The sequence below is a fragment of the Pelophylax lessonae genome, assembly GCF_965119305.1.
Source record: "Pelophylax lessonae genome assembly, chromosome: 13".
Classification (NCBI taxonomy): Eukaryota; Metazoa; Chordata; class Amphibia; order Anura; family Ranidae; genus Pelophylax; species Pelophylax lessonae.
This window is the reverse complement of record NC_138780.1, coordinates 173,338,149-173,362,197: the sequence shown is the minus strand read 5'-3', so window position 1 is coordinate 173,362,197 and position 24,049 is coordinate 173,338,149. Positions and strand designations below refer to the sequence as shown.

The window sequence follows — 24,049 nt, the reverse complement described above, 5'->3', positions numbered from 1 at the left end:
GCGCAATTGTCCATTAAAATCAGGCAGTAAAAAATCGCAAAAAAAACCCTGGTCAGGAAGGGGGTAAAATCTTACGGGGCTTAAGTGGTTAAGTGTGAACCCAGCCTCAAACTTCATGAACATTGAAAAAAATGTATAAAAGAAGGCCTTTTGTGTCATTATTGATCACAATCTATATTTTAACCATTCTGCTATTTATTTGCACTCTGTTTTGCATGGCTGCATGTATAAAAATATGAAAATTAGTGCTGAATCATTTTACACTGTAGTTTACAGAAGGATGATTAATCAACTTAACAACATTTATTGTTTTCCTTGACAGTGGCTTGGTTTGCATTTGACCCTGGTTCCGCTCACTCTGACATCATCTTCTCTAATGACAACCTAACCGTCACATGTAACAGCTATGATGATAGGGTGGTCTTGGGCAAGACAGGCTTCTCCAAGGGAGTTCACTATTGGGAACTCACCATTGACCGGTACGACAATCACCCAGACCCAGCCTTCGGCGTGGCTCGTATAGAGGTGATGAAGGATGTCATGCTGGGAAAGGACGACAAAGCATGGGCTATGTACGTGGATAATAACCGAAGCTGGTTCATGCACAACAACTCTCATACAAACAGGTAACCCAACTTCTATTGTCATAGGGTTTTTTTTTTTTTTTTTTGAAAGAAAGGTAATACTCTTGTCTTGATTTATAGGACATGGGACACATGCGGCAGCCCGAAGCCTCGCTTCTCTCCTTCTCCTCTCTGTGGCTCCGGCATTGCAAGTGTGGTCACCTGGGTGTGACAGCTTGTGTGGCTTCACAGCTGGGTGCACACTGCGCATGCGCGAGCTGCGCAGCGCCTCCCCATTGGTCGGGCAATCTTCTGGGACCTGTGATGTGTCCTAGAAGATTGCAAGAAGGGAGGGGGAGAGGAGAAGTTCTGCTCGAGCCACCTAGGCAGCTGGAGCAGAAGTAGGTGCAGGTACCTGTCAAAACTAGGTACCTGTCCCGCTCCCCCAAATATGTCAAATGTGGCGTACAGTAAACCCCCGCTCCATCACGGTTCAGTTTTTGCGGTCCCAGTATATTGCGTTTTTTTGTAATGTTATTTTACTATATAAATCATTAAAAATGAAATATTTTTGTGTTTTCCATAGCTCTTGCTATGTCTCTCAGTATCTTTTATGTGTTTAAATGAGTTTCTATTGTTTTAAAAGTGTGTTTAAAGACCTTAAAATGCTTTTACACGTACAGTGACAGTAAAAAAAACACGCCTACAATGCATTTTAATAGGGTTTTTCTATTTCGCGGATTTTCACTTTTCGCAGCTGGGTCCGGAACGTAACTCCCGCAATGGAGGGGGGTTTACTGTATTTGGGGGGGGGGGGGGGGAGTGCTTGAAGCAGAACCTACCCTTTTGGGTGGAGTTCCACTTTAACATAACAATGTAATACATGCATGTTTTTTTTTAAGGGCGAAGGCTTTCTTTTTGTAAATATTGTCCTGCAACAATAATTTTTTTTTCACAATTCTTAGACAATTAAACGTAATAAAACAATGCAAAAGCCATTTTTTTGAACAGTGTTAGTTTAAACATAAATAGTGTTACTGCTTATAAAAAAAAGTGCATTTTTTTCTATAATTTGTCCTGTTTAAATCACTAAAATTATGATTTCGGTACAAAGCATTGTAAAGTTTTTTACAAATGAAATAAATTGTTTTTTTTTTTCAAGTTTGCACTTTTTTCAGTGTGATACGTGTAAACATATGTAAAAGGTGTAAACATATTAATGAATAAAGCAAAGAAAAACAGAAAAAAAGTTGAACTATTAGTTAATAAAATAGAAAAAGATTACAATTGAATGGAGAAGAAGAATATAGAGTTAATTAGTGATGATTAGTAATTGGGAAACAGAGAAACATTTATTTAGGGAAAAAAACATTTTTTTTTTTTCTACTTGTCAAGGTTGCTTTAACTCTGTTTATTTGCAGATTGAAGTTCATCCCTTTCATTTGTAGATGAAAAACACAAATACAAATGATACAATGTTTGATAAATGATACAATGTTTGATAAATGATACAATGTTTGATAAATGATACAATGTTTGATACAATGTTTGATACTATGTTTCAATGTAACTTTCTGTATTTCCGTCTGAGTAATGTTATTGATAACCATTGCCAGAATGCTTTTTTTTTTTTTTTTTTTTTTACAGCTCCTGCTGCCAACCTTCTCTGTGTACTCTTCAATGCAGCTGTGATTATTCAATAAGTGTATAGTGATTGGGTTATGCGAAAGTTATAGTGTCTACAAACTATGGGATATATACTGGAATTTTTTATTTATTTTTGTTATGCAAGTAATGGCAGTGATCAGCGACTTATAATTGGACTGCGATAGTGCGGTGGGAAAATGTAACACTAACTGACACGGGGGGGGGGGACTGACTGACGGACTGCCACTGACATCACCAGTGACATTATTACAGTAAATCATGCTATGCACTGTGACTGTACTAATAAAACTGGGCTGGAATGATTGATTAACATCTATGGTGATCAAGGGGTTAAATGTGTGCCTAACAAGTGTTTGTGTGTACTGTGTGCTGCTTTTACTGGGGATCTAGTTGTTTTCATTCCCTTCTTATCAACGAGATCCCCTGTCACTGAATACAGCTCTGTGTTGTTTACATTCACAGAGCTGTGTTCGGGGATGATCAGGGCTGATCAGCGGGTGCCGGCGGTCAATCATTGACCCGGTGATCGGCATGTGCTGTGACGAATTACAGCACAGCCATGCCAGCGCGCAAGCGCTACCCTGCCCGAGCACGCAGATCACGTATAAGGGCTCTTTCACACAGGCGTTCCGATCTGATCCGCCTGTCAGTTTTTTAGGAGGATCTGATCGGATGCCCATTCAGCCCTATGGAGCAGCGGATGTCAGCGGAGACATGTCCGCTGACACCCGCTGCCATCCGCATCCGATCCTGTCCGTGAAATCCGGACGGATGGAAACCCTTTTTTCCATCCGTCCTGGGTATCGGATCGGATGAGAGCGGACAGGCAGTCCGCTCTCATCCGATCCCCCATAGAGAGCAGCGGGAGCTGTGACACCTCCCTCTCCGCACTGCAAGGCGGACCGTGTGAAAGAGCCCTTAGGCACATGATCCAGCGCAAGGAGGCTACTTTGCCGCCGTATATGTAAGTTATACGGTCAGGAAGTGGATATATAAGGTTTTAGGGGTTTCTGGTAATTTTCAGGCCTAAAATGATTTTTTTAAACATGTAAACAAAAAAAATGCAAAAACAGCTCTGGTAGTGAAAGGGTTAAAAGAAGAAAAAAAGTAAAAGTAATTCATTTTTAAAAAATGGCAGTTGTGTATGACACAAGGTGCTCTAGCAAACTAAGGTCCCTTTCACACGATGGGACCAATCGGGTCTGCCTGTCCGTTTTTCAGGCGGACCTGATCATGCCACCCATTGACCTCTATGTGGTCACCCGTCTGGCATCCGATCCGACAAGATCTGCTGAAAACAGACGTATGGCGATACGTTCACCATCCATCCAGCAGGTCGGATCGGATGGGATCGGATGAAAACAGACAGACTGTCCGTTTTCATCCGACCCCCCCATAGAGGAGAGCGGGACTCTGACCGGTCCGTCTCTGCACAGTGAGCGGAGACGGACCAGTCATTCGCCTGCTCAGCGGGGATCAACGGAGCGATCCCCGCTGAGCAAGTGGAGTCCGTCAAAACAGACCCGCCCCGTGTGAAGGGGGCCTAAATGTCATTCAGTTAGGGTTAACATCAACTTTAAATATACATTATAAATTACAGTAACTATTGCTTTTTTGTATCTCACAAAGTTCCTGAATTCACTCCTATTCGCTTATGGAATTATACTGATATTTATTGTCAGGTAAACTCTCATGGTAACATTGACAAAATGGGTAATTCTGTATTTGTGCTTCCATACAGGACTGAAGGGGGAATCACAAAAGGTGCCACAGTTGGGGTCCTTCTAGACTTCACCAGGAGGACCTTGACTTTCTCCATCAATGAAGAGCAGCAGGGTCCTGTGGCATTCGAGAGCATGGAGGGAATGCTATTTCCGGCTGTCAGTCTTAACAGGAATGTGCAGGTAGGATTCATGCTTTGGACAGCCTGTATTAACGGGTTCATGGTAGAGTTATTTATGCAGTCTTTCATCATTCTTTTATATGTTTCATTTTAAATTTGCATCTGTGCTTTGCCCAGGAATGACAAAGCAACAAATTCGCTTGTTCAGGTTTGATTTTAGTAGTTTCCAACATACACAAGGTCTATGGGAGTAGCTATTATATGGAAGGAGGCATAGCAAGAAGGACCTATAAATTTGTGACTATATGGAATGGAAAGTGCAAAGAATGGCATATCAGCGTAATGATTATATGGAATAGGGACTGCAGCTTATTAGTTCAGCCTCATCAGTGGCCATCAGTGCAGTCTATTAGTGCCCATCAGTCCAACATATCAGTGCCCATCAGGGCAGCATATCAGTGCAGCCCCATCAGCTTTTTGCTGCCCTAGGCCTGGGCCTTGTTGGCCTAGGCCAAGATACAGCACTGCTGGGACTGATCCCCTGTAGTTCCCCCCTGCAGAAGCTGAAAGCCATCTTCTCCTCCTCTCCTTTCTTGCTAGTTAATTTCTTTAAAGAGAAAAGGGAGCTGAACCCGGTGATCTTTGATCTCTTTCATGTTGTCCAGGTAGATCTCTGCCTCTCAAAGGTTGCCTACCCCTGGTAAAGGATAAAAGATGTGGCAAATGATATACTGTGCATTTATAAAATTTTGCTCTGTCCTCCCTATTTTAGGTGACACTCCACACTGGTCTGCCTATTCCTGGATTCTACACCTCTCGAGCTTCCATACAGTCTTAAAAGTGTATCAGAGATTTTTTTTTTCCCCCAATCAATCATCACCATGGACTCCCAACGCAGCAAATATTTATGTGCAAAGGATTCTGGGAAGGAACACAAGGTTTTCCATGAGGTCTGGCTCTCTATCAGTGCTGTGTTCCCTTATCAGCCTCAAACCTCAGGCCAGCCGACTCCCAGACAGCTTTGGTCATTGTCGTCAGGTTTATTTATTTCATTCTTTTCCTTGTTTCTGTGAACTCCCGACTGTACATAGACATTGTCGCTGTTACCATTGGTCTATATGCTGCTGCTACAACTCCGAGAACCCCCCAAAACTGTAACATAATGTCAGTTATTTACGGCCTCGCAGTAAAGCAGATATCTTCATAAAGGACCGCGGAGCCCGTCATAAAGTTTTAGGTTGGACTACAAAGAATGATGTAAAACCAGCCTGGTCGAATGCCTTGAACTTGGAATCAGGATCATCTTCTATCGAGGTGATCTGTCTGAGCCTGCAAGAAAGACTGCTTACTTCTTGTATATAGCCTTTTATTTTGCTCCCACAAAGAATGTATGGTGACGTTCCTATACAGCTGTATCAATGGTGCTTGTTACATTAGAAAGTTACATTGTATATCAGATTCCTATAGATGGCTTTTTTTTTCTAATTATATAAGAATGGTCTTAAAGTATTACTATTTTGGAAACCTTTCTGTGCTTTTTTTTTTTTTTTTTGGGGTTGAAGATAATTGTCATTAGAGGCCCGCTTTGGGAAAGTGCGGCCTGGGGACGCCAAAGTTCCTTAACCTTTAAATGGATGTTGAAATGTTAAACGCACATTAATTCAAAATAAAATCCTTCACTATTAGGGGTCAGGTGTGGTTTAGAAAAGTCTTGGTGATTCTTATATTTTGTAGATGGATAAAGAAATCATAAGTATGCCTTTTAACTTTTATCAGAAGAGTTGACATTATGTAAAATCTTTAGCTGAGGAATATAAATTAGGTCACATCTAGCCAAAAGTATATTTTACCTTTTTTATTTTGGATAGAGGTGGAAAAGTTTGAACCTCTGGCAAGCTTTTATCTCTTCCATCGTCTAATGAGAGTGTTAAACAAAAGATCTGAGAGGTCAAAAAATGATAATATTGATATTGGTTGATACCAAGACAATATAGACCAGGGATATGCAAACTGTGGCCCTACAGCTGTTGCAAAACTACAAGTCCCATCATGCCTCTGCCCAGAGGCGTAACTAGAAATTTCAGTGCCCCGGTGCAAGAAATCATGAAGAGCCCCCCAGATCCCTGGCCGGGGCCCTTCCCTTTAAGCCTGGGGCTCTTCCCACTGATCCTGGGGACCTTTACTCTCGTTGCGGGGCCCTTTATTATGGTCCTGCAGCGGGACCCTTTCACAGGTTCTGCAGTGAGCCCCCTTCCTGCCATCTTGGGGCCTCCCCACGGTGGTGGAATGCCCCTTCCTGGTTCTCTATTGTGACACATCCCCTGCAGCAGCCGGCAGGAGAGGGGAGGGAGCACAGTGGGGGGGGGGGGGGGGGGGGAGAACACAATTGTAGCTCTGCAACATCTGGAGGGCCACAGTTTGCATATCCCTGATATGGAACATCCAACACATTTCAGGGGCACAGAGACCTCCCTTCTTCAGGTAGTAGACCAGGAATATCAAATTCACAAATACCTTGTGCTGCTGCTAGGAAGAAGCTGGGGAGTAGAAGTTACAGGGTCTGGAGGAGGGCTAGAGTCAGTTTCCGGTGTCTGCTGAATGCTAAGACCAGGGAAGGCAGAGACGAGAAGCTGCAGGTGCACAGAGAGGTGCAGGATCTGTAGGAGGAGATCTGTTCTCTTCTCTGCTGCTGACTGCTAAGATGGGGAGGCAGAGACGAACCTCTCTGCGGCTGCATTGAGAAGTGCAGGATCTGGCAGAGTTCTGTCCTACTCTTTGCTGCCAATTGCTGAGAAGAGGTGGAGATGAGGGGGGGATGCTGCAGCTGCAGGAGAGATGTTGTAAGTAAAGATGGCCATACGCTAGTAGAATTTCATTTGAAGTGTTTCATTTTAGAAGCGTTTATTCGACTGTCTAATCAGTAATGAGCTCAAATCAGCATTCTATTTTGAACATAGTAATGAGAAAATTTGAGGGAGCAAGATGGATTTTGGAATTAATTTCTAACAGTGTATGTGTTTTTTGTTTGGAAAATTCCATTGATATAAAAATCGAAGGCAAAAAAAAAAAATTGTTAAGACATCAAATGTACTAAGAATTTTTGTATGAATGTTAGGACAGATATTCATACAGATGTTCATTCAGAAATCAAATAGTGTATAGGGAAATTAGACATAGCCAAGATCAATGTATCAGGAAAAGTGCTAAAAAGATGTTTTTATCGTTATGTTATACTACATATAGATTTTTTGTGTTTAAAAAAAAAAAAAAAGACGTTAAACTTACCTGCTCTATGCAATTATATTGCACAGAGATTTCCCTTTCTCTTCTGGCAGCACTGTCCGGCTTCTCCCTGCTCCAGGTGCCTCCTTAAAGAGGAGCCCCAGTCAGTTTTATGAAAATTAAAAGTCGGCAGCTACAAAAACTGTAAATAATCAGACACTTACCTGTACCAGGATCCACACTGTGTTAACCCGAAGGAACGCCAGGGACTGCCTTTGGTCCTGCAGTTGTGTGAAGCCAGCCGTCTGTCATTGATTTTGACTCGCCTGAACGGATCATCTTCACTTGTCAGACATGTGATTGATCAGTGGAAGAAGTAGTGCCCCATCATTGGTATCAGTGGAAGGAATAGTGTCCCATCATTGGTATCAGTGGAAGGAATAGTGCCCCATCATTGGTATCAGTGGAAGGAATAGTGTCCCATCATTGGTGTCAGTGGAAGGAATAGTGTCCCATCATTGGTCTCAGTGGGAGGAATAGTGCTCCATTATTGGTATCAGTTGGAGGATTGGTGCCCCATCATTGGTATCAGTGGTAGGAATAGTGCTCCATTATTGGTATCAGTGGTAGGAATAGTGCCCCATCATTGGTATCAATGGGAAGAATAGAGCCCCATCATTGGTATCAATGGAAAGAATAGTGCCCCATCATTGGTATCAGTGGTAGGAATAGAGCCCCATCATTGGTATCAGTGGTAGGAATAGAGCCCCATCATTGGTATCAGTGGAAGGAATAGTGCCCCATCATTGGTATCAGTGGTAGGAATAGTGCCCCATCATTGGTATCAGTGGGAAGAATAGTGCCCTATCATTGGTATCAGTGGGAGGAATAGTGTCCCATCATTGGTATCAATGGGAAGAATAGTGTCCCATCATTGGTATCAGTGGTAGAAATAGTGCCCCATCATTGGTATTAGTGGGAAGAATAGTGCCCCATCATTGGTATCAGTGGGAGGAATAGAGCCCCATCATTGGTATCAATGGGAAGAATAGCATCCCATCATTGGTATCAGTGGGAGGAATAGTGTCCCATCATTGGTATAAATAGGAGGAATAGTGTCCCATAATTGGTATCAATGGGAGGATTAGTGTCCCATCATTGGTATTAGTGGAAGAAGTAGTGCCCCATCATTGGTATCAGTGGGAGGAATAGTGTCCCATAATTGGTATCAATAGTAGGAATAGTGCCCAATCATTGGTATCAGTGGGAGGAATAGTGCCCCATTGATTGTACTAGTGGGAGTAATAGTTCTCCATCATTGGTGTCAGTGGGAGGAATAGTGCCCCATCATTGGTATTAGTAGGAGTCTGTCATTGATTTTGACTCGCCTGAACGGAACATCTGCACATGTCGGACAGCTGAAGAAGGCCCTTCCCACAGGCATATGGATTATTATGCCTGTGTGAATGAGGCCTACAATGAAATCTCAACTTTTACACCTGTCTGTGGAATATACCCAAACCCATGCTCCCCTCAAGATTTGCTCCTTTTCAATTTCCCTCTTGACAATCTGGGTTCTGGCTGTCACAACCCTTCTCCACTCTTCGTCCGAAATATAGAAAATATAAGCCACTCTCCAAAACTCTCTTACTTGTAATTATTGATTGTAAAAAAAGACTGCATACAATCATGTCTCCACCCAAAACCAAACCTCGACAAATTTCACCACTGCTGGCCAGCAACGATGAAACGCGTCAATGTTGGTTTCGGGTGGAGACATGATTGCATGCAGTCTTTTCTATCAGTCATTAAACACATGTAAAAAGCGCTCAGTTTTGGAGTGAGGCTTATATTTTCTATATTTCTGTCTCCAGAATTGGTGTCCCCTTTGAAAGTTTCCTCTTCTGCTTCTAACAATTGTAACGTATTTTGATTTCCTCTCACTTATTACGCCAGTGACAACAGTCACCAGGAGAAAAAGTGAGTCAACGACACCCAGGCACCAATAAAAACCTGACAGCGGTCCTAATTCTTCCCCACTCTATCCAAAACTCTGGGAAATGTCTGGAGTTCTACTTTAAGATAAAAATTTGTATTGTAGATTTTGGAATTTAAACAGTAACGGAGTATGGAGAATATCTTATCCTTCATCTCTTAAAAGCACAACCTCGGTTTCTAGAAACCACAATCATTATTTTAGGGCCTATTCCATATAGACAGTGAAATGGGTGATCAGTACTCTTAAGAGTCTGATGCATTGCACAGGCCACTCTAACCTGCGGTGTGAACAGACATGTTAAGCCACTAACTAAACCCCAGTGCCTGCTGTAGGATATGTGTTGTGCTATCAGATGCTGGCACCCAACAACTGGAGCAAGTTTGAAAACTGAAGTCACAAACCCATCACTTTTGCTAATAAGGCCTGGACTTCCTACAGCACTCTGCTGCCATCCAGTGGCAGTTTAGCATATTACAGTCACCTTTCCTATCAGTAAGCAATTTTAAACTAACCATAGCAAAGTATCTATATATTGTAAAGTGTGCCAAAATCTATCATCTATAAAAGTCTTAAATGCTCATTTACTTTGAACTTTTTTAAAAACTTTATATAACCTTAGATAGATGTGGGATCTATTTTCAGGAAGCTCATAATATGGAAAGTTTCAAAACCAGAACGTCTAGAAGATTAACTATTTTTCTTTTGAAAGATTGCCAGACAAAAAAATAATTATCAATACATTTTTTTTTTCTGCAGAAATAAATGTCTATTGTTCTACAAAAGTGTGTGATGTTTAAAGGGAGGCTAGAGTCATTTCACAGTTTTTAGATGTGTGTTAGATCTGCTTTATGAAAACAATCGGCTGGTGTTAATGTTTTCTAACATTTTGCTTCTCTGTAAATATATATGTACATTAAGACATCCATATTTGCTTATGACATACAGTATGCAGCCTGTGGTTTCAGCTTAGTTTTGCTGCACAGTGATTCTGCTGTACTGTTTTTTGGTTATTTTAATTATTTTTAATCTCAGAAGTTAGATGCAGATCACATTCCACAACGTACATTTGTATATTTAATACAGTCTTGGAAACACGGTGGGGTAAGCATGTAAAAAGTAACATCAAAAGTTACAATAAGATAAAATATATAATGACTCCAAGTATGTAATTGCTTTAAAATACACTGTGGTTTCCCTTTAAAGCTTGCATGCAACCTAGAAGAGTTGCCAAGGGAGTCTCAGTTTGCCAATTTATTCTGATTACAAGCTTTCAGCAAAAGTTTACTTTTTTTCATCTCTTTTCATTATGAAAATAGAGCCAAAATATCAAGGTGGAATGTAAATACTTACAGTGTGGAAACAGAATACATTTCCGCTATCATTACACTTAGCAACGAATCAAGAAATAGGAGATGGGCTTTATTTAATGACAAAACAAACAAATAATATACACTATATGGGCAAAAGTATGCAGTCATCCCTCCAAATCAGGGGTCTCCAAACTTTCTAAACAAAGGGCCAGTTTATTGTCCTTCAGACTTTGGGGGGGGGGGGGGCGGACTGTGGCCAGTGGGAGTAGTAAATGCCTGGGGCTTGGTAAACAGTGAAAGGAAAAAAAATACATGGTGGTCAATATAGGAGAAATAGTGCCCCATCATTGGTACTAGAGGGAGGAATAGTGCCCCATCAGTATTAGTGGGAGGAATAGTGCCCCATCATTGGTATCAGTGGGATGAATACTGCTCCATTATTGGTATCAGTTGGAGGATTAGTGCCCCATCATTGGTATCAGTGGGAGGAATAGTGCCCCATCATTGGTATCAGTAGAAGGAATAGTGCCCCATCATTGGTATCAGTGGAAGGAATAGTGCCCCATCATTGGTATCAGTGGGAGGAATATGGCCCCATCATTGGTATCAGTGGAAGGAATAGTGCCCCATCATTGGTATCAGTGGGAGGAATAGTGCCCCGTCATTGGTATCAGTGGGAGGAATAGTGCTCCATTATTGGTATCAGTTGGAGGATTAGTGCCCCATCATTGGTATCAATGGAAGGATTAGTGCCCCATCATTGGTATCAGTGGAAGGAATAGTGCCCCATCATTGGTATCAGTGGAAGGAATAGTGCTCCATTAATGGTATCAGTTGGAGCATTAGTGCCCCATCATTGGTATCAGTGGAAGGAATAGTGCCCCATCATTGGTATCAGTGGAAGGAATAGTGCCCCATCATTGGTATCAGTTGGAGGATTAGTGACCCATTATTGGTATCAGTGGAAGGAATAGTGCCCCATTATTGGTATCAGTGGGAGCAATAGTCCCCCATCGATGGTACAAGTGGGAGTAATAGTGCCCCATCATTGGTATCAGTGGGAGGAATAGTGCCCCATCATTGATGCTAGTAAAATGAATAGTGCCCCATCCATGGTGTCAGTGGAAGGAATAGTGCCCCATTATTGGTATCAGTGGGAGCAATAGTCCCCCATCGATGGTACAAGTGGGAGTAATAGTGCCCCATCATTGGTATCAGTGGGAGGAATAGTGCCCCATCGTTGGTATCAGTGGAAGGAATAGTGCCCCATCATTGGTATCAGTGGAAGGAATAGTGCCCCATCATTGGTATCAATGGAAGAATTAGTGCCCCATCATTGGTATCAGTGGAAGGAATAGTGCCCTATCATTGGTATCAGTGGAAGGAATAGTGCCCCATCATTGGTATCAGTGGAAGGAATAGTGCTCCATTAATGGTATCAGTTGGAGCATTAGTGCCCCATCATTGGTATCAGTGGAAGGATTAATGACCCATTTTTGGTATCAGTTGAAGGAATAGTGCCCCATCATTGGTATCAGTGGGAGCAATAGTCCCCCATCGATGGTACAAGTGGGAGTAATAGTGCCCCATCATTGGTCTCAGTGGGAGGAATAGTGCCCCATCATTGGTATCAGTGGGAGGAATAGTGCCCCATTATTGGTATCAGTAGAAGTAATAGTGCCCCATCATTGGTGCTAGTAAAATGAATAGTGCCCCATCCATGGTGTCAGTGGAAGGAATAGTGTCCCATCTTTGGTGTGAGTGGGAGGGATAGTGCCCCATTATTGGTAATAATGACAGGAAAAGTGTTCCAACATTTATATCAGTGGAAGGAATTATGCCAAATTATTGGTGTCAGTAGAAGGAAAAGAGGCCCACCATTGGTTTCAGTGACCAGAGATATGCCCCACCATTGGTGTCAAGGAAAGAATGATGCTTCATTGCTGGCATCAATAGAAGAAATAATGCCTCATATCAATGAAAGGAATAGCGCCTCAAGAGCCTAATAGAGGCAGGCAAAGGGCCATATCCAGCCCAGAGGCCACAGTTTGGAGACAACTGCTGTAAATAATTTGTGTTTAGGTGTTTCCAGTGAAGGATCCTGTTAATGCTACATCATGCAGAAACATTTTAGATAATTTCGCCCTTCCAGTCATGTAGTAACAGTTCCAGCGTGACTGTGCCCCTGTTCCCCAGCTCCAAAAATACATGGTTTAGTGTAGAGGAACTTGGGTGTCCAGCTCAGAGCCCTGACCTCAACCCTACAGAACACCCCTGGAATGAATTAATATGCCAATTGTGAGCCAGGTCTTTTCATCCAATATTAGAGCCTGACCTTACACATGTTCTTTTGGTTGAAAGGGTTCCGATACCCCCAGACACACTCAGAAAGCTTGTACAATTTTATCCCAGAAGAGTGGTGGGGGCTGTTACAAGGAAGGTGTGTGTTGGGGGGGAGACTCCATATTAATGCTCATGATATTGTAATGGGGAATTTAGCCAGCCTATAGAGGTGAGATGGTCAGGTCCACAAAGTTTTGATCATATCATTGTGTACACTATCCCATAATTACTGGTATATCCACTGCAGGCAAAAGGCCAGTGCCAAGTCATTACCGGTTATGAAACTGGAGCTGGTGATGTAATTCAAGGGACAGCTTAATGATGTCATCAGTGAATTGCATTTCCATATCTGAATCTCTTTTTGCAATTTTTCAAACACATTGGGCCCGTTACACTATTAGCCATGTGACATTAAAATAGCACGGGTTGTGATATTTTTACTAGTGCAACAATCAACAATGATTCACAATGCATGTTCCTATTTATTTCAACATGTGCGTCAGAAATAGGTGAAATCCCTATCTGCGATATCTCAAAGAAATATCGCAATTTCTGTGACATAAAAATGAAATATTTGCATTATTTTGAGTGCAAAGAATTAGTGCATTGGTGAACCAAGAAGTAGATGGGGCAGGACTCCTTATAATCTATGGGTACTGCAACATAATAGATCAGGGTTTCTCAACCAGGATTCCACTGAACCATAGGGTTCCTCCAGAGGTTGCTAGGGGTTCCTTGAGCAATGAGCAAACTTTGCCTCTCAGATAAGTTCCCACTGACACCATTGATCTTTTTAGCTATCTGTAAGGGGGTAATTCTTCTCATTGACTACACGTGTAAGGAGCATTCTTCCCACTGACCATCACACTAATGTATTATGAGTTCTAGATATAGTAGTTTTTAGCAGGGGTTCCCTGAGAATGGAAAGTTTTTTCAAGGGTTCTTCTACGTTGAAAAGGTTTAGAAAGGCTGTAACAGATCATTTGTTACAATTTGCTACTTTCTTGTGACAATTATGAACATAATTTCCTTGTCAATTTCTCACCCTGCACCACCAATAGTGTATGGAAACTCAGGTCCCTTTGAAAATAATGGGCCCATCTGCTACTTTATCGTTGTCATTTATGGTAGATCAAACCTTGGGTGTGGTCTGTCCTGGGCCTTAAGCCTAGTACACACTAGTAGTTTTTTATGTTCAACCCAGTGGTCTGAACAGAAAAAAAAAAATGAAGAGCTCAGGAGGAGCCGCTGTACTAACTATCTGATGTTAATTAAGCAATCTCCCCTGCTGAGCTATTGTGTTCTGACAGGAGATGCCCCCCCCCACCAGAGTGCACCGGTCAGCCATTGGGTGATCGGATGCCGATCAGCAGACCTTTGTTGGTCATGCCCCTTCGACTGCTATTGCTGTACACACAGGCCGAATGTCGGCAAGTTTCTACTTAACTGGCCGATGCCACCCGATAATCGGCCTGTGTGTACTGAGCTTTAGTGTTGGATTGGGCCCCCTAGTGGCAGCTGGTGCTCCATGGGCCAGGGGGGGCAGCAGAGAGACCACACCATACCCCCCCCCCCTAACCACACCAGCCCACACACCATACCCACCCACCCCCAGTCACTGGCTCACTCACCCTGCCTGGACATGTGGAGGGAGGGCAAGCAGCAGCGGAAGCTTCTTCTTCCCCCTCAGTCTCCTGCGTCTCCTCCCTCCTTCTCCTTCATGACCAATGGCATGGCTTCTCCTTTCGGCCAATTGAGAAACGGGTCTCAGGACCCGCTTCCTGATTGGCCAGGAGGAGAATCCGTGTGACAATAGTGAATATTCATTCGCTATTGTCACACAACTGGGTAGGCTCAGGGCGCAGTGCTCTTTCCCCCCGAGCCCACCCTTATTTGAAGCCTATTAGAGCCTCTGGCTCTAATCACGTGCTTAAAAAAAATAAAAAAAAACCCATTGGAATCCATGCGTCCGGTGCCCTGCATGTAGATTAGGGGGCCGGACGCATGGATAGGGGGGGGGACAGTGCCTCCAATGGAGGGGCCACCACTGTTGGGCCCAGTATCTGATGAGGATCTAAATCATATTTTTCCAATATTTGCAGAGAGCTGCAGACACTGGAAGCCTTCCTTGACAGGCGCAGTAAGATGGGGTCTTCCAAATTGCGTAAGTGGTATCAGTGAGGCTGCAGTTTGAGGACATAATCATTCTACTCCAGCGGCAGCTTAATAGTACTTTAGAGTACTTTTAGTTTATAGGCATCACTGGGCCTCCGGCCTGAGCCGAATGACCAATGCACACACGTTGTGCTTTCACTTTGCGTTCATGTTGGACAATTGGGGTCCTTGTGCTGAGGTCGAAGCTGTTGCTTTTTTTGCCTGCTCTATGTTGGATCCAACTGGAACCATGGAACAAAATGTAGAGGCAGGAATCAAATTCACTGTGCACCCAGTGCTTATGTGTACATAAATGTTAATTCTTACAATGTTGAATATAGGCACATGCCCATCAAGCAGGGCCTTTCTCTGTTGTATGTATGAGGTTATTAACTAAAGCTTCATTTACAATTAAACCTGGGGTAGTATTAAAAATAATGGTAGAGTTGAAAAACATAAAGATGGGAAACTGCTAGGCTCTGAACATGAGGTCCCTGCGTATGTACAAGATGTTAGGGGACTAACATCAAGGGACCATTTAGGCCAAATCCAGTAATGATCCACCTTTGTTCTCTTACCTTAGCTATGGCTGCAAGCTGACTCCTCCATTCTTATGACCTTACTGCTGTTGGGGATAGGAATAGGAACGTAAAACACACTCGTTGCTTTGCCCTTATTTTACAACACAGGTCCACTCTAAAGCACTTACCAACTTCACATTTCCACTGGGCAAAGTAACATTCCCACTCTGAATGTACATAGGGGATTTCAGCTTTTCGTGCCGAGTATAGACGTAGAAGAGTTGCATTTGCTATTTTTTTTTTGACCGGTGCTACTTTGTCCTCTTCTGTGAGTCCATTAGCTAATCTTAGCTACAGAAGACCTCTGTTGCTGGACAACGCTGACCTTTTTTCTTTTTTTTTTCTTTTTTGTCTGATGAGACGCAATGGCTGGGCCACTGTGGGCTTGTTCACCCCTCGTGGTGAATAAATGACTTAGCGGATCACCAGTGACTTGTATTGCCTAGTTCACTTGTATGTGTAGCTATCGCCCTCTGCAGATGATGTATTGAAATAATATCAATTATGTTGGCTAATACCAATAAATTAATTTTCTGAGGGAATTTCTAGGTTTCAGAGTGTTTTATTTGTGGTCTGTCATTGTGTTTTATTAAGATATTGTAACAATCCTATAGGCTTACCTGAGTCAGAGGACAGCTGGCTGGAGGTAGGAGTGGAGCCCAGTGGCAAGGACCGCAGGCAGGTAGTAGGTGCAGGAAGTCTGGCAGAGGCGTGGTCAAGCAATCTAAATCGGCTACGGTGGTAGTAGTGCTGGATACCGGATGGACACTAGGTAGTACTCTGACGAGGACACGGGTTCACCTGAGGTGCGCAAACTAAGTGCTAGCTGGTAATCACCAGAGCCCCTGATGGTGGGGATAGACTGCGCTGCAAGCTAACACCAGGTTGCGGTCCCAGGATCACCCAGCCAGGCAGAGTGCAGGTTCGGTCCGGAGGAGCAGACAAGGGATAACCAGAGAGAAGTCAGACGAGCAAAAAGGTCAGGGCGGGCAGCCGTAAGCGTGGTCAGACAATCTGGATCGGCAACGGAGGTAGCAGTTCAGTAGGTATGGGCAAAGCAGAAGAGTAGTCGGTAGTCAATTCCTGGTCAGCTGTGGACTTATGGTAGTAGGCAAGAGCAACAGATGAGGAGAAGCTTGATCAAGGCTCAGGAGCTCAATAATCAGCAAGCTTGAGTGCAAGGGGCTGGACTTATATAGGGAAGTACCAGGTGTGGGGAATCAAGGGTGATGAGCAAGGCTTGACAAGACTAAGGTTGAATAATAGGCTTCAGAGAGGAATGTCCAGAAAGGACGGTAGCCTAGTAAGCAGGGCTACCGCCTGGGGTGTGGCTGGTCACGGGTTTGAATCCCGACAGATATAATCCTAAAGGCAATCTCCAGGCAGAAATTAAAAATGAAAGTTTAGTCCAAGTGTCTGGAATCAGAAGCAGGGATGGTCAGATCTGCTTAGCTACACTTAGGAAACTGAGACAACACTATACACTATATTACCAAAAGTATTGGGACACCATCCTTTACACGCACATGAACTTTAATGGCATCCCAGTCTTACTCCGTAGGGTTCAATATTGAGTTGGCCCACCCTTCACAGCTATAACAGCTTCAACTCTTCTGGGAAGGCTGTCCACAAGGTTTAGGAGTGTGTCTATGGGAATGTTTGACCATTCTTCCAGAAGAGCCTTTGTGAGGTCAGGCATTGATGTTAAAAGAAAAGGCCTGGCTCTCAGTCCCTGCTCTAATTCATCCCAAAGGTGTTCTATCGGGTTTAAGTAAGGACTCTGTGCAGGCCAGTCAAGTGTCTGTGTTGCCAGGTGGTGGACCCTGCTCTACAGCTGGTGCCTACTCCTCCCCCATTGGCTGGTGGCACTGCGCCTCCTTCACAGCATCCTATTTGTTAGGCAATGCTGCCTGTTCCCTCGCCTCAGGCCTTATTGGCTGCAATGCTGTAGCACTCTATTTGAGCATCACAGGCCCAGCACTCTGGACTTGTGATAGCATAATGTTAACTTGCTCCCTACCATGTCTAAGCCTCCTTGCTTCTTGCCTTATTTTTTGAATTATCCTGTTGCTGACGCCTGCCTGGAATATTGACTATTCTCTCAGATTGCCACCTGTTTTGACCACGGACTGTTTTCTTGAGAACACTTGCCTGCTGCCTACCCTGGCCTCAGAACTGTTTTTGATCCACGCTTGCCCACTGCCTGCTCTGACCTCAGATGGCCTCCGGATAACGAAACCGGCTACCACCTCTCCAGACCACCACCAGCCTTCAGACTTTTGTTAAGATGCTCTCCAGCAGTGCTACGGCTCATTCCTGATCTGTTACAAGACTACAGGTACCCCTCCTGCTACCTTCGTTAAGTCTTTGTGCCTTCAGGCCAGGAACTATTGTGTACTAAGACCTGGGGACAACCAAGTACTGGTAGGCCTGCTTGCTCTAATGGAACGGAGCCTTCTACAGGCAGAAGAAACCTCATCAGCTATAGTTCCTGAGCTAGGCATTGTGTCACAGTGGTTTCAACACAATTCAAAAACAATTCAGCATAGTGTGGTAAACAGAATTTAGCTTTAAGAACAGATGGTCAGCAACCAGTAAATGCTATGCTTTAAGCACCCCCTATCTACATAAAGTTTTTTTATAAAGTAAAGTTTTTTTTTTTTTTTTTAAAGGAAAGCTTTGTAGCAAAAAAAGCAAAAAAAATTGTTTGCTATGGACGGTACTTCAAATAAAAAAAAAAAAAGCCATCAATAATAGGAATAAAACAAAAAAAAAAGAGAAAAGACTGTTGGGTTAAATGAAAACTGTGAACACAAAGCCCTTTCCCGCGCCAACCCAATTCCTATAATATATATATTTTTTTATTTAATGCCCTAATTAAATACACTAATCTTCTGTCAGTTTACACGGGGGGGGGGGGGGGGGGGTTATCAACTTCTGTCCCATTGTGTGCAAGGGTCTGGGCTATAGTGCCCACATCCAATCCTGGCCATTGGCTATTGGAAGTGTAGCTCCCTCCTAGTTAGGTGCTAGAGAGAGAGTTAAGTTTTGGATCTTTTCTGCTTACCAGAAAGGGAAATCTATATTGTTCTCTGCCTACCAGAGTGCAGGATCTGCTAGTGAGGTCTGGTCATGGTGCTCAGGTGCAGCTCAGTTTGTTTCACACTGGTCCAATAGGGAGGCATATTGGACAATGGGAGGAAACCGGAGAAATGAGTGCACAGGCATTTAGTACAGTCCTAGTAATTGGCAGAGAAAAGTCCCTCTGTGCATGCTGGAATAAATGCCAAGGGCACATGTGTTTGGGGTCTTTCAGCTGGAGAGTGGGGTCCCGGAGGGAGGTGGCGGCTGCCCCTCCTCAGTAGAAGTTGCCATGCAGCCTCAGGTGGTCCACCTGAGGGCCTAAAGAGTCAGAGAGGAGCTGAAACCGGAGGTCCTGCAGAGCTGACTGGAAAGGGAGACACTGGAAATGATCTGATTCTGCCTACAGTGAGTACAGATCTGTGTCATGGGGCCTGTCCTGAGAGGGTCATCCCTTCAGCTAGAAGAGTCAGTGGACGGGTGTCAGTCAGGAGGATGCTAGAGAGTGTCCTGAAGATAATGTAGTGCATCAAGTCTGTTGCTGGAGAGAGCAAGAAGACTTAATCCCTTCCATACAAGTGGCAGTATGGGTAAAGCAGTGCAGCTGCTTCCAAAAGTGAGACCAAGTGAGAGTTGTCCTTATCCAATGTACATTGTTCAAGTTGGAGTATCCCACTATTCCCTTCTCCCATCCAAGTTCCACAATAAATACCAAAAACCAAATCCTCTGGACTGTTTATTGAGTAACGAGCCATTGGGAGTAAGGATGGATGCGTGAACTGTCCCTAAGTGACTGTGTGCAGGTAATCAGAGGAGGCCCAACAAGTCATCACACAGCAAGCCCTACGGGGACAGTGCTGCAGAAGGAAGGTCCCAACATCTGTCATGACACAAGTCAACACGTCATGATGAACCTCAACACATCAAGATGCACATTGATGTGTGTTATGAGTGCACCTTGACATCCAATACAAAGTTCAACGCAATGCACATTATTAACGCTCGACAATGCACATTATTGTGTGTTAATATGTGTTTTGGTGCGCTGGTAAATCCAACCGTGCAGTTCATTAACTTTACAAAGCAGCCACAGCCTGAGTAGGAAAACTCGCACACTTTCAGCATGCTGCAAAGATGGACCCAAGCTTGCTCTCTATGTGGAAGCAGTGGTCTCTCTGCAGAGGTCCAGCATGCACCCTGCTGAGTCAGACGTTTATCTCTGCAATCAAAAAGCTCACACTCCCTTCTGATAAGAGAGTTCTATCCCTGACTCAGCACTGAGGTGTGCTGGACCTCTGCAGAAAGTCCACAGTTTTCACACAGTAACAAGGGTCATTCTCTAAAGCATGATGGAAGGGGACAGGCTTTTCTACTCAGGCTGGGGCTGCTTTCTAAGAATAACAACTGCAAGACTTTCAACAGATTTAAACTAAGTTCAGTTGAGTTTTAACCACTTCAGCTCCTGAAGGTTTTACCCCCCTTCCTGACCAGAGCACTTTTTGCAATTTGGTACTGCGCTAATTTACCTGGTAATTGCACGGTCATGCAACAATGTACCCAAACGGAATTTGCATCCTCTTTTTCCCACAAATAGAGCTTTCTTTTGGTGGTATTTTATCATCACTGGGATTTTTATTTTTATTTTTTCGATAAAAATAAAAAAAGACTGAAAATGTAAAAAAAATGATATTTTCTACTTTTTGTTATTAAAAAATCCAATAAACTCAATTTTTGTCAAACATTTAGGCCAAAATGTATTCAGCTACATGTCTTGGGTAAAGAAAAAATTCAAAACGAGTATATTTATATATTTATTGGTTTACACAAAAGTTTTAGCGCTTACAACCTATGATGCATTTACTTGAATTTACGCAGCTTTTAGTTTATGACTGTCTTTATTACCCCTTTTTGGAACGTAGACACACCAAGGAATTTGCTGAGAGGCATGTTGAGCCCATTGAATATTTCATTTTGTTGTCACAAGTGAATGAAAGATGACAAAAAAAAAAAACATTACACAAAGTTGTCACTGAAATGATATATTGCTCACACATGACATGGGTTTATGTGAAATGACACCCCAAAATACATTCTGCTGCCTCTCCTGAGTACAGGGATACCACATATGTAAGACTTTTTGGGAGCCTAGCTGTGTACGGGACCCCGAAAACCAATCACTGGCTTAAGAATTTTTAAGGGTGTAAATTGCTCATTTCACGTCCTCACTACCTATTACAGGCCCTGAAATGTCAAGATAGCACAAAAACCCCCAAATGACCCCTTTTTGGAAAGTAGACACCCCAAGCTTTTTGCTGAGAGGCATGTTGAGTCCATGGAATATTTTATATTTTGCAACAAGTTTCGGGAGAATGACAAAATAGTTTTTTTCTTTTTTTTTTACACAAAGTTGTCATTTAAATAATATATTGCTGAAACATGCCATGGGAATATGTGAAATGACACCCCAAAATACATTCTGCTGCTTCTCCTGAGAATGGAGATACCCCATGTGTGAGACTTTTTAGCAGATTTTCCGCGCACAGGACCCCGCAAACCAATTATTGCCTTCAGGCTTTCTAAGGGAGTAGATTTTTTATTTTACTCCTCACTACCTATCACAGTTTAGGAGGCCATGAAATGCCAAGAAAGAACAACCCCCCCCCCCCCCCCCAAATGACCCCTTAGCTATTTGCTGAGAGGCATGTTGATTATTTTACAGATCTCAGCCTCTTAGCAAATACCTTGGGGTGTCTACTTTCTGAAAAGGGGTCATTTGGGGGGGGGGGGGGGGGGGTCTGTGCTATCTTGACATCTCATGGCCTCCGAAACTGTGAAAGGTAGTGTTGAGTGAAATTCATGCCATTAGAAAGCTTGAAGGTGGTGATTGGTTTTTGGGGTCCTGTACGTGGCTAGACTGCCAGAAAGTCTCACACATGGGGTATCTCTGTACTCAGAAGCAGCAGAATGTATTTTGGGGTATCATTTTACATATAGCCATGGCATGTTTAAGCAATTTATCGTTTGTTATGGCATGTGGTAGCGATGGAAACAGTCACCGATGCAGAGACCAGGTTGGCCAGGACAGGTGGGACTAAAAAAGGCGGGTGTAAAGCCTATATCCTTTTCTACAGACACAGCATATTTTTGGGGTGCTCTTTGGGTAGGGGTACCAGGGAGGACATCCGAAAAATGCCTCTCATGCAGCAGGCTCACTGAATCTTGATTGGGAAATAGGGCCACAGATGTGATGATCTCCTCCTGGAATTTTAGGAAGGATCCACATCTTCCTGATGCTTTGTATAGCACATAAGCGTTGAAAACAGCCAATTGGAATTGAAAGAGGTGTCTAAAAAGAGGCGCGCTTGTAAAGAAGTTGTCCACGTATAAATGGTACCCCTTTCCGAATAAGGGTGACACCAAGTCCCAAACAATCTTGTCGCTGCTCCCTATGTAATCTGGACAGTTGGGGGGCTCTACATTGCTATCTTTTCCCTCATAAACCAGGAAACTACATGTAAAGCCTGTCTCGCTGTCACAGAGCTTATACATCTTGACCCCGTATCTGGCACGCTTGCTGGGGAGATACTGTTTGAAAACAAGGCGGCCAGAAAACTTAATCAGAGATTCCTCAACACAGACAGCTTGTTGGGGGTAAACAAGGCTGCAAAATTTTAGGTTGAAGTGGTTTACCAGAGGCTGAATTCTGTGGAGCCGGACATATCCAGGGTCACCCCGAAGACGACAGAGTTCATTGTCATTGAAATGAATGAATCGCAAGATTTGCTCGTATCTAGTCCTGGACATGGCAGTAGAGAACACGGGCATATGATGAATTGGGTCAGTGGACCAAAATGACCGCAACTCACTCTTTTTGTAATGCCCATGATGAGGGATAGGCCCAGAAAGGTTTTAAATTCGGTAACCATCATAGGTTTCAAGCTAAATTGTCAGGCAAGGGTCATATTTGGGTTTGCGACAATAAATTGATTAGCATACCAATTGCTCGGTCCACAATAGATCCCTAAAGATCTTCCGCGACAAACAGCTCAAAAAAATCAAAGGGAGTAAAATTGTCTGTTTCCTCCTGAATTCCTGGTTGGCCAGTTAATTGGGGAAGTACGGGCGCTGCAGAATCTATGGGCTGAGGAGAGCTCTGAAAGCTGGTTGGAGGGAAAGGACACACCCTCCTCTAGACAGGAACAAAGCTGATGCTGGCAACCACCGGCTTTGTGCTGGAGATGCCTCCCCTGTCACCTTTATTCTCTTGGTGTCGGGAAAAGGTCTCAGAAGTGAATCATGCAGATAGCAGAGGAAGGAAGCAGCAGAGAGAAATGACACTTCATGCTCTGGATTGAGACAAGTACACACTATAGCAGGATATGCTTTGTTCATACTGTATTTCATGTCTGAGGTTTACAACCACTTTAAGTTAAGGGCCGTACACAAGGCCGGATATCTGGCGGCATCGGCTTATTTAATAGAAACTGGATTACATTGGGCCCATGTGTGCAGCAGCTGGTCCGTCAGAAGGCGGACATTCAGCCCCCTTCTGTCGAAAGGGCATGACCAAAAAAGGTCTGCCGATCGCCAATGGCTGAGAGCGCTGACCGGTGTGTTCTGGCGTGGGAGGCCGTCTTCCTGCCAGAACACAATAGCTCAGTGGCGGTGATCACTGTACTAATATTACATAGTTAGTACAGGATCTCCTCCCAAGCTCTTCAGTTTTTTTTTTTTCGTTCAGCCCGCTGCGTTGAACGAACAAAATCTAATTGTGCTTACCAGGCTTTAGATTCCAGCCTTCCCTCGCCCCCTCCCCCTGCACCTTTCATAATACCAAGTTAATTCCTTCCTGAAATTTGTCCTGTTGCCTTGCTGTTGCTGTAGATTATAGTTTCCCAACGTGTGAAGAGTTACCTCTTACTTAATCCAACTGAATATAATTTATTGCACCACTTTAAGAGAAGCAATGAACCATACAAGGTGTTATAGGATTCAGTATGATAAGATGTACCATAGACAAGTCCCTGCTCCGGAACTCATATATATTGTGCAGCAGCTGGTGAGAGCCCATCTATTCCTGCACTGACATCTTTATTACAGGCTTATAACACATAGCATCTCAGTGCACTGAATTACTGAGCACAAACCCTGTCAACCCCGCATCTCCTTCCCAAAATAAATTATTACCAGTGCTTCCAAGGGCCCAAGGAGAGGAAATGCATGTTTTCCTATGAAAAACGACATTTTTAAAAGCTTATTTTTAACCACTTGCCCACTGGGCACTT

At 43.5% G+C, this 24,049-nt stretch overlaps 1 protein-coding gene across 2 annotated transcripts in view; it reads left to right on the top strand.

Moving 5' to 3' along the window:
• The window catches only part of TRIM9 (tripartite motif containing 9), a 151,844-nt gene extending 146,917 nt beyond the window's left edge, over positions 1 to 4,927 (top strand). For both annotated transcript variants that reach the window (XM_082242663.1, XM_082242662.1), the window contains 3 exons: positions 323 to 626; positions 3,973 to 4,135; positions 4,847 to 4,927. In XM_082242663.1, coding sequence (XP_082098789.1) covers positions 323 to 626; positions 3,973 to 4,135; positions 4,847 to 4,912 — 533 coding nt within the window. In that variant the 3' untranslated portion in view covers positions 4,913 to 4,927. The remainder of the gene's footprint in view (positions 1 to 322; positions 627 to 3,972; positions 4,136 to 4,846) is intronic.
• Positions 4,928 to 24,049: the final 19,122 nt, after the last annotated feature.